At 41.1% G+C, this 11,483-nt stretch overlaps 1 protein-coding gene across 1 annotated transcript; it reads right to left on the bottom strand.

Annotated features, from left to right (window-relative positions):
* Positions 1-3,255: 3,255 nt before the first annotated feature.
* Positions 3,256-6,691, bottom strand: LOC122762430 (NLR family CARD domain-containing protein 3-like; the record flags this gene model as incomplete). Its single annotated transcript, XM_044017613.1, has 3 exons — positions 3,256-3,275; positions 4,303-6,133; positions 6,532-6,691. Coding segments are annotated over 3 exons (2,011 nt in total), but the record flags the coding sequence as incomplete, so codon positions are not given.
* Between the last annotated feature and the right edge of the window lie 4,792 nt (positions 6,692-11,483).

Raw genomic sequence — 11,483 nt, 5'->3', positions numbered from 1 at the left:
ACTGAGAGAAGAGGCCGAGAGTCCAAAGCCCCATTGAAACACGTCAATTCAAATACTTTTGTCCATATAGTGCATCTATAGTGCTGCAGGAACTACTCCTCACCAGCAGGGGGTGCTGTTTCTTTATGTTCATCTCTGTTGACATGGAAGTCAAGGTCACATGTTCAGCTGTGGCCTTAAATGCGTACTCTGTGTACTTTGATGGAAAGTATTTGTTAGTAGATATATTTCAGGGACATTTGGTTTTTTGATTGAATTGTTGTTGCCACTGTTTCATGTTGCCTCACACACACACACACACACACACACATGGTGACGATACTCAAGTCACTCATTTGCATATTTCTTCAGGAAAAAGTTGTGTTTATATTCTGTTCATGCAGAATTTGTCTATAAACCTTAAACCAGAGACAACTTTGATTTTGACTCATGTTACAGAGTCTTGGAGGCGGAGCTTTAACCTGAGGTCCAACAGAAAGGGGCGGGCTTTGTCACTCCAGTGTTCATGTTTACAGCAGAGTCACTATCATGTCTGTGTCTGCAGCCTCTTCATGTTATTTGATATAATGTGAATGTAAATAACTTTCTCGTGGTTTTATGTGGTTTACACTTGAAGGTGTTTGTGGAAGACTTTTAAAAAAAGGTCAATGAAGTCTACTTTCTGGGAAATTGTCCTCATTTTTGACCGAAAAATTGAAGAAAACTAACTCTAACATTGTCTTAAAAGAAGAGAATGACAACTTCATGTAAGCTTTAATAAACAGTAACAAACAAACAGTTTGAATGAAATCCCTGCTGCTCCTGCTTCACTACTGCTGTGTTTAAAACACAAAGGTCAAATTCACTCTCTCTGTACTTACGTACTTACACTAACTCTTAGTTTGTTTCATGTCTTTTTCATTTGTTTCCATGTCTTGTCACTAGTTCTCCTGTCATCTTTCTTCCATGCAATCAACTCATTTCCCTCACCTGGTTTTCCATTGGCTCATTAGTCCCTCAGTGATTATATAGCAGCCCATTTTCAGATGGTCTTGTGTTGGTTTTTTGCTCCAGCATTTCTAGTTAGTCTTCTTGTTCTGATGTGTTTGCCTGTTTGTGACTGATTTCCTGCTTTTGGACTTAGTAATCTGCGTTTTCCTGCCTCGTTGTCGTGCTTTTGGGTTCTCCCTTGCCAAGGTGTCAATTCTTAAAGTCAGAGAAGACTCACTTTCATTTCTTTGCTTGTGATAAAGATCATTTCTTGATATTTTGCTCATTTCTTCATGCTTTTGTCAGAGTTTGAAGGAAAATGACGTTCCAGTCTGAAAGTGGCTACTTTGACGTTTTCTAACCAAACAAGATGTGCTGCTGTTTTTACAGTGTATGATACAGTGGATCTATAATCTGTGATGAAGTCAAACTACAAACAGCTGATGGACGCTCATCATGTGAGGCGCTCAGCTCTAGTCTGTGAGTAGCAGCAGCTCGTGGCTCGGCTGTTGTCTCTCTGTGTCTTTGTGTCCAATCATGAAGTCTGTCACTATTGTGCTGTCACAGCTTCACTGAGGAAACACTGATGTTTGTCTGACTGTGATTAGAACAACACTCTACTCACAACAGAGTCTCCAGTCTGTAGTCTGGACTCTTCTGAAGATCACGCAGAGGCTTCACTGCTGAATCCTGCAGCTCGTTATCACTCAGGTACAGGTCTCTCAGGTGTGAGGGGTTGGACTTCAGAGCTGAGACCAGAGAAGAACAGCTGATCTCTGTCAAACTGCAGCGACTCAACCTGAATAAAGAATAAAACATGAGACTTTAGACAAGTGTGTGTGTGTGTGTGTGTGTTTAAGGAGTTTATTTTATTCATCAGTGAATAAAATGAGTTTAATGTAAATGAAATGAAAGTTTAAAAAACAACAGCAACTTCAGTCAGTGAACTCACTTCAGAGTCTCCAGTCTACAATGTGGACTCTCCAGTCCAGAACACAGCAGCTTCACTCCTGAATCCTGCAGCTTGTTCACACTCAGGTCCAGGTTTCTCAGGTGTGAGGGGTTGGACTTCAGAGCTGAGACCAGAGAAGAACAGCTGATCTCTGTCAAACTGCAGCCCAACAACCTGAATAAAGAATAAAAGTGTTTTGTTCAGCAGGTGAATTTTAATGTGTGAGTCAAATATCAGCTGTGAGGATGAAAATGTATCTGAACATTTTCTACAGTGTATTTAGAAAGCATGAGTCATGTGACTGTGAGACACACGAGTGTGTGAAGGTTCAGTTCAAGTGAACGTGAAGAATAAAGACGTTTGACGCAAAGAAACAGCAGCAAAATGACAAAGAAGTCACAGGTGAATTTCAACACAGCCTCACTTTTCACATCAAGTTCAACTCAATGAAATGAATCAATGATAAGAAGCAGAAACAGGTGGAGTCTGTGTGCAGGCTGTACACTGAGAGGTTCAATACTGCCCTCTACACTTCAAAGTCCTGAATCACACTTCTTCTCAACATCTTTACAATTCTATATTTTACACTTGATTTGATTCTTTGATTCATCTGTGTTTAGTAAACCAGCTTAAAGGTGCATTACCACCACCTTTATTGCTGCAAAGAATTCTGGGACACGGTCGTCCGCCAAACATACACCAGATGACGAGTCATGTGACAGTTGGGACACGCCCACGTCACGGTGCTGTGACACATGTTGACAACATCTGGACCATGAGTCCACACTTGGAGGATCCAGCCTTATGAACTGAGACACAGCTGATTTGAAGATGAGAGGAAGCTCCTGTTTGTTTGTAAACAGTCACAGCTGTGACATCATCAACAACACTCATTCTGATTGGCTACATGTGAACGTGTCAGAGGAGAAAGTGAAAAACATCAAGTTCAGTCAGAAAAGGTCAAAGCTGCGACTGACGTGAAAACTACAGCGACTGAAACACTTTAGAAAACAAAAAACACGTCAGCTGTGAAAAGATCCTGATTCTACATCTGAGGGAAGAAAAAGTGGAAACATGGAACAACCATCACTGATTCAACTCATGTGACAACATGAATGACTTTCAGTTGTGGATGAAACATCTGACATTTACAACAGTAACAGAGAGTCAGTGAACTCACCACAGAGTCTCCAGTCTACAATGTGGACTCTCCAGTCCAGAACACAGCAGCTTCACTCCTGAATCCTGCAGCTTGTTCTCACTCAGGTCCAGTTCTCTCAGGTGTGAGGGGTTAGACTTCAGAACTGAGACCAGAGAAGAACAGCTGATCTCTGTCAAACTGCAGTCACTCAACCTGAATAAAGAATAAAACATGAGACTTTAGACAAAGTTGCTGCTTGAAAACAGTATTATTATTATTATTATTATTATTATTATTCATAATAATAATAATAACAATAATATGATACTATAATTAAAGTTGATATCAGTCTAATGTTTATGTCTCATTAATAGAACATCAATAACATTGTAGTTGTATGAAAATGTCATAAGTCCTGTTTAAACTTAGAAGCTGACACAATTGTTATATTTCTGCTCCTGGTCTCTCTCTTCTGTCTCTACCTCACCTCCCTCTTTCACTTTGTCTCTCCCTCCTCTCCTCTGTCCTCCATTTTGTCCTTTCACCACAACCGGTCGAGGCAGATGCTGCACATGTTTGAGTCTGGTTCTGTCACAGATTTTCTCTCCACTGCCCCCTAGTGTTTGTTCATTGTGTGAACTGTTGGTTTCTCTTCTCTTTCTGTCTTATCATGTACAGAGACTTGAGATTTTATTTTATCTGAAAGGGACCATATGCAATTAAAAACATAAATGTCACCATTTGATGCATTACACCAGAGTTAGCCTTGGGCTAATCTACATCTGCAGTCCCTACCTAAAAATAAATACAACACAGATAAAACATCAAATATTACTCAGCAGGTAATGTCATGTAGAAGGACAAATAAATACAGCACAGATAAAACATTACGCAACAAGTAAGAACATACAGCAATGTAGGAAGTGCCCCTCACAGGTGCACACACACATACATACACTCACACAAATAGCCACTGGCAAATTAGTGGGTGCATTGTTGGGAGAGTTTTAGGTGTGTTCTTTTTTTTCTGATAATGATAAATGGTGTTTTCATTCAGTTCAAAACAAGAATCACAACCAGCTGACAAATCTTCACTTTCATCATTAAAAACATCTCCAGAAAAAACACAGCTGGCTTACAAACTGAGAAGAATGAGAAGAACTGACTTCTGTGTATATTTGATAAACCAAACCATGAATCCTCACTGACTGATGATGTTATTGATCATGTCTGAACTCACCGAGCCTTCCTGCAGTTCCTCACAGCTGGAATCAGTCTCTGTTTCCCCTGAACTGATGTTCTGTACTTGCTCAGGTCCAACTCATCCAGAACCTCCTCAGACATCTGCAGCATGTAGGCCAGAGCTGAGCAGTGGATCTCAGAGAGTTTCTGTTCTCTGTTCTCTGACTTCATGAACTCTTGGATCTCCTGATGCACTGATTGGTCGTTCATCTCTGTCAGACAGTGGAATATGTTGATGCTTCTGTCAGGTGAGATGTTCTTTGTGTTCATCTTCTTCAGGTTCTCAATGACTCCCTGGATGATTTCTGGACTGTTCTGAGTCTGACCCAGCAGACCTCCTAACAGTCTGTGGTTGGACTCCAGACAGAGTCCATGAAGGAAGCGAACAAACAGATCCAGGTGACCATTTTCACTTTGAAGGGATTTCTTCATGGCTCCTTTCAGGAACACGTCCAGAGATAAGTCACTCATAGCAACGGTTCCAAAAAATGAGGAGCGGTTGTAAAAAAAATGAGGTTTTCTCAGGATGGTATTCAGGAACTTTGTCTTCCTGTTGGTGAAACAGTGGAACATGTAGACTGCAGCCAGAAACTCCTGAACGCTGAGATGAACAAAGCAGAAGACTGATTTCTGGAAGATCACACTCTCTCTTCTGAAGATCTCTGTACAAACTCCTGAGTACACCGAGGCCTCTGTCACACTAAGACCACACCGCTCCAGATCTTCTTGGTAGAACATGATGTCTCCTTTCTGCAGATGCTCAAAGGCCAACCTCCCCAGCTTCAGAAGAACGTCCCTGTTGGAGTTCATCAGCTCCCGTAGACTCATCTCACGTCCTTTATTGTACTTGTTCTTCTTCCTCTTTGTTTGAACCAGCAGGAAGTGTGAGTACAGGTCAGTCAGGGTCTTGGGCAGCTCTCCTCTCTGCTCTGTGGTCAACATGTAATCCAAAACTGTAGCACTGATCCAGCAGAAGACTGGGATTTGACACATGATGTGGAGGCTCCTGGACATCTTGATGTGTGAGATGATTCTGCTGGACAGATCTTCAGATCTGGATCTCTTCCTGAAGTACTCGTCCTTCTGGTCGTCAGTGAAGCCTCGTACTTCTGTTACCCTGTCAACACATGTAGGAGGGATCTGATTGGCCGCTGCAGGTCGAGAAGTTATCCAGATGAGAGCTGAGGGAAGCAGATTCCCCTGGATGAGGTTGGTCAGCAGCACGTTGACTGATGACCTGTGTGTGACGTCAGAAACCGGCGTCCTGCTGCTGAAGTCCAGTGAGAGTCTGCTTTCATCCAGGCCGTCAAAGATGAACAAAGGTTTACAGACAGCGAGCTCCTCTGCTCTGACCTTCTCTAATGTTGGATAGAAAACATGGAGCAACGTGAGAAGACTGTGCTGCTGATCTCTGATCAGGTTCAGCTCCCTGAACGAGAGGACAATCAGCAGATTCACATCCTGGTTTTCCAAACCCTCGGCCCAGTCCAGAGTGAACTTCTGCACCGAGAAGGTTTTTCCAACACCAGCGACACCGTTGGTCAGGACGACTCTGATTCTCCCCTGCTGGTCAGGTAAGGCTTTAAAGATGTCGCAGCACTTGATGGGAGTGTCCTGGACCATCTTCTTCTTGGAGGTCGTCTCCAGCTGCATCACCTCATGTTGAGTATTGACCTCTTCACTCTGTCCCTCTGTGATGTAGAGCTCAGTGAAGATCCTGTTAAGGAGGGTTCTACTTCCTGTTCCTTTAGTTCCTTCAGTCACATGTTCAAATCTGCTCCTCAGAATGATCTTATGTTCATCTAGAACCTTCTGCAGACCAACATCTGCTGAAAGACAAGAGACAAAGAATGTGAGCAGCTGAGGATTATTTTCATCAGTGTCATGTTTTTCTGTGACGTTGTTGTTTTATGTTGTTTGTTGTCAAATGAAAAACTACATTTTCACTGTAATGACTTGAATAACTTTATTCTGAAAGACTGAATCATTCTAGAAGAACTGTGATGATTGTGAAGGAAAGAGTATCATCTGCATACAAGAGAACAATCATGAGAGAAAAGCAGCAAAATGAGGGGAAACCTTCATTTCTTCAACCTGCAGGGGGCAGCAGAGAGTTAAACTCCATCATGAGTCACATTTTTAACTTTTAAACAGTTTTCTCCTGTTTTTCCATTTCTAAAGTCTGCTAGTGCTGATGAGAGCTGCTCTCCTTATGAGTCTTACTCACGGATGCTCTGTGGTCCACGTCCTGTCCTGGGTCTTTTCCCACACTGGGGACAGCAGGAGTCTCCTGGTGGACCAGACTGGTCCAAGTATGAGGAGATGCAGCGTCTGCAGAACTGGTGACCGCAGCTAGTGGTGACTGGATCCTTCAGGACGTCCTGACAGCAGGACGTCTGCTCGTCCACAGAAACAGCAAACTTGTGTCTGTGGAGACATTTCTTTATCACTGACATGTCAGGGACAGGTGGGCATGTCTCTGTGAAGACATCTGTTTATTACTGACAAGTCAGGGACAGCTAGACATGTCTCTGTGGAGACATTTCTTTATCACTGACTGTCGGGGACAGGTGGACATGTGTCTGTCGAAACATTTCTTTATCACTGACACGTCGGGGACAGGTGGACATGTGTCTGTCGAGACATTTCTTTATTACTGACATGTCAGGGACAGGTGGACATGTGTCTGTGGAGACATTTCTTTATCACTGACACGTCAGGGACAGGTGGACATGTCTCTGTGAAGACATCTTTACAGCTTTGTCTCACAGTGGTTCTGATGGACTGTTGTAAAGGTCTAACCCTGAGGCTCATCCTCACACTCTCTCTGACTCGTCAATGGTTTGACTCATTGATCCGTTTCATCAGATTCTGAATCAGTTCAGTTCAGTCTGTTGCTCACACACACATTTAGTTCTTCTTCCTTCACAAAAGTCCAGTCAAATTCAATTTGAACCACAAATAAAAGAAATGAGCTGTTGATGTGAAGCTGCTTTCAGAGCTGCTCTGAAGTTTGGACGTTTCCCTCCAACAGATGGAGGTTATTTCTTATCTTAATTCAAGAGTATATCATATTGATTTGAGAGCATTATTTATTGAGTCTCTTACTTTGTCTCTGAGGCTCCAGGTTCATGACTGAAGTGTAAAGGTTTGTCCATAGACCAGTCACTCTTCACAGACAGACCGCTGGGTCCTGGAGACTCTGCTCTCTGTCTCTGGTTCTGACCTCTGCAAACACAAACATCACATGATCTCTGATGATGTCTTTGTTTAGACACTTTGATCACAAACAGATTTCAGGTTTACAGCCTGTGGTCGCTGATCTTTGTGTAAAGATTGATCCTCTACAGCAGCGGTGCCAAACTAGCAGTCCACGGGCCATATGCGGCCCCTCAATTGATTATATGCGGTCCCCCCACTAAAATATCATGTTATAATACAAACATGGCCCACGACCTCACCTTGTTTTAAACACAGTGTGTAGCTGAGGCACAGCAGCCTGCGAGGTGATAGAATATATGTTTTTATAACAGTAATAATAAGACATTCGCTCATAATGATCACATTATCAAATTTATTACATACAACATTCAATTACATATATAAATAAGCTTGTTAGGGACCGAGCCACGAATGGCAGTGGCTGAAATGGCTCCTGGTACAAATTTGTGTGAGGAAAGCATTGTTATTCTCTAAAGTTTTTTTGTGATCAAATTTTATTTAAATAATAATAATAATAAATAAATTTATTTTATTTTATTTTAAGAAACAACAAAAGAAAAATATAGATAAGTATATGCACTTACAAAATTAGAACATAAAATATAAATTCACATACAGACCTATACATATAAACAGATACATATGAATAAACAACAACCTAAAACAAACAAAAAAAAATAATATATATATATAAAAAAATAAATAAATAAGTAAAAAAAAACACAGTCCCAAAAATATCAAGAAAAAGAAAAAGAAAAACCCACACTCCCCCTGGATCCAAAACTTCATATCATTCAAACTATACCGGCAACCCACAGAGGACAGTTAAGAGTGAATTCCAAACCTCTAATGCCGATTCTTTTGCTCCGTGGACCCTAGCTGTCGACAGCTCCAAATAAACAATATCCAAGTATGTTAAAAAAAAACAAGTTTTTCTTGCAGCCGTTAGACCAGCCAACAATGCTCTTCTCTTGTCCAGTGTCAACCCCAGCCTTGACAAATCATTCAGAATGAGTGTGACAGGCGAACAGGGCAATCTGATCTTAAACAACTTCGAGAGGTTAACGGCAACCAACTTCCAAAAGGCAGCCATTTGGGGACACTTCCAAAACATGTGAAAATAAGTGCCAATCACTTTGGAAGAACAAAAAGTACACAAAGGATCATTAATAACCTACATCAAATGAAGCTTCCTAGGAGTTAAATAAACCCTATGAATAAAATTATAATGTATTTGTTGACGATCAGAATTTCTGGATGCTAAGCCCACATCCATCCACACCAATCAAACATAGGTTCCAAATCTGGAACATCTCTCCTCCACATTGTGTCCAACGCCAGAGGACTGTAAGAATGCTGCAGTAAGAACCAGTAGAATCTCGATACAAAACCACTTGTGCCCCCCACAGAGTGAAACACTTTAAGAAGTGGATGTGGTGTTCTGTAAAGGGACACCAATGTCTTTCAAAGAAGATCTCAGCTGCAAAGAAAAGAAAAAGGAGGTACGTGGTATACCATGCTTAATACATATGTCCTGAAAAGTAAGAAGCCCCTCTTCACCATCAATATCACCAAGTGTATAAATATTTTTATTTTCCCAATCAGGAAACCGAATAGGACGACCGCCAATCAACAGTCTCTTGTTGTTAAATATTGGAGAGTGCGGGCCCCAGCTACAAGAACAGTTAGCTAATTTCTCCACCCTCCTCCACATCGATAACAAATATGAAATCATAGGACCAAATCTCAAACGGCAGTGATGGAGTGAGATATTGGAATGCAGAATGTTAGTAAAAGAGTATGGAGCTACCATCTGCTCCTCCAAAGCTCGCCACGACACTTGAGCATCAGATCGAAACCAAGTCAGGAGAGGTCCATCCATAAAACTTTGGGAGAGACAGGCCACCGGCTTGCCTTTCTCGCTGCATTGTGGTGAGTTTAATGCAAGGTCGTTTACCATGCTAAATAAATTTAGTTATAGCAGACTGTAATTTACCCCAATATTGAGGGGGTGGGGGAAGGGGGAGCATCGAGCTAATAAAATTGACCCTGGGCAGGGTATTCATTTTAATTTTGGCTACCTTGCCACAAAGTGAATTAGGCAGGTTAGACCACCGATCCAAATCCGCCATGACTTTATTAAGTGTGTTACAAAAATTGTTGTTAATAATTGTCTGTATGGAAGAAGTGATATCTATCCCCAAATAAATAAAATTATTAATGACTGGAATAGATGCAGCAATGGAAGCATTATACATGGCCTGATTTAAAGGTAGCAAAGCTGATTTCTGCCAATTTATTTTGAAGCCAGAAAGCTTGCCATAATGTTCAAAGGCAGATAGAACATGTGGAATACATTGCACTGGATCATTTAACTACACTGTGGGTGTGAGTTGCGAATGGCTTGTGGCAGAGTTTCAAGAGAAAGGGCGAATAACAGAGGGCTGAGAGGACAGCCCTGTCTTGAACCTCTCGAGACCACAAAGGGAGGAGAGCTAGTTTTGCCTGTAAGCACTAGAGCTGTTGGGTTGTTATACAGCACCTTAATCATAATGATGTACGGCAAGCCAAACCCCATAAACTCAAGCACTAACCACAGAAAAGGCCACTCCAGGCAGTCAAAGGCTTTCATCGCATCTAGTTAAAGAACAGCAGCAGGGGAATTTAAGCTTTGCGCACCATCTATAACGTGCAGTAGTCTTCTAACATTATCTGTAGCAAGTCTAGACTTTATAAACCCTGTCTTATCACTATGAACCAAATCCGTCATATGGCCCTGAAGCCGCCGAGCCAGTATTTTCGCATAAATCTTTAAATCTGCATTTAAAAGAGAAAGAGGTCTGTAGCTAGAACACTCAACCGGATCCTTCCCTTTTTTAAGAAGCAGTGAAATTAAAGCAGAATTAACATCCCTAGAGAATGAACCCACTCTGATCGAATATTGGATCATGAACCAGGGCCAAAAGGTGAGGTAAAATTCAGGTGGAATTCCATCCGGCCCTAGTGATCTACCTTTACGCATATCCCTAACAGCTGCCTCACACTCCTGCAATGTAATGGGATTATCTAGCTTTACGGAGTCATCATTACCAAGACGGGATAGATTAATGTTACTTAAAAAATTATTGCAGACATGTTTGTCAAAAATACTTTCCGAATTATATAACTCCTGATAAAAGGAAGCAAAAGAAGCATTCAGCTGTTTTGGGTCACTTTGTATTATGCCATCTTTGTCCTTAATACAAAAAATGTCAGCAAAGTGCTCATCTATTCGTAATTTCATTGCTAGTAGATGACTGGTTTTTGAGGAATTGAAATAGTAAATTTGCCTCATTTTGTGCATGAGAAATTCTGATCGGCGCCTCAAAAGAGAGTTAATCTCTTTTTTGAGCAATTCCTTCTGTAAAGCTGTGTGGTCGCTAAAATTATGTTGCAAGGTAGCATCAAGGGTTGCATATTTTAATTCTAAAGCTTCCAATTTGGCTGCATGTTCCTTATTTCGTGTTGAAGCATATAATAATATAATATAATCATATTATATTATATTATATTATATGCTATAATATAATATAGCATATAATAAAGTGGTATTATAAAGCCCTTCACCGCATCCCAAAGTATCCTTGGATCAGAGACAGAACCGACATTAAACTCCAAAAACTCGCTAAAATTTGTTTCAAACTGAGATTTGAATGTTTCATCTCACAGTAAAGAAGAATTGAAACGCCATCACGAACAGTGACCGAACAATATAACGGTTTGTGGTCAGACCAGGTAACTGGAATATAATGTGCATTTTGAATATTTTGAAATAAATTTTTGAGGCAAAGATAAAATCTAACCTTGAAAAAGATTTATGTCTCCCTGAGTAAAATGAAAAGTCTTTCAGAGAAGGGTTTAACATACGCCAAATGTCGACCATGCCTGTGTCGGTTGCCCACTGGCGCAACGCCTCAG

Source organism: Solea senegalensis, unplaced genomic scaffold (assembly GCF_019176455.1).
Source record: "Solea senegalensis isolate Sse05_10M unplaced genomic scaffold, IFAPA_SoseM_1 scf7180000015659, whole genome shotgun sequence".
NCBI lineage: Eukaryota > Metazoa > Chordata > Actinopteri > Pleuronectiformes > Soleidae > Solea > Solea senegalensis.
This window is presented reverse-complemented; position numbering and strand designations above follow the sequence as displayed.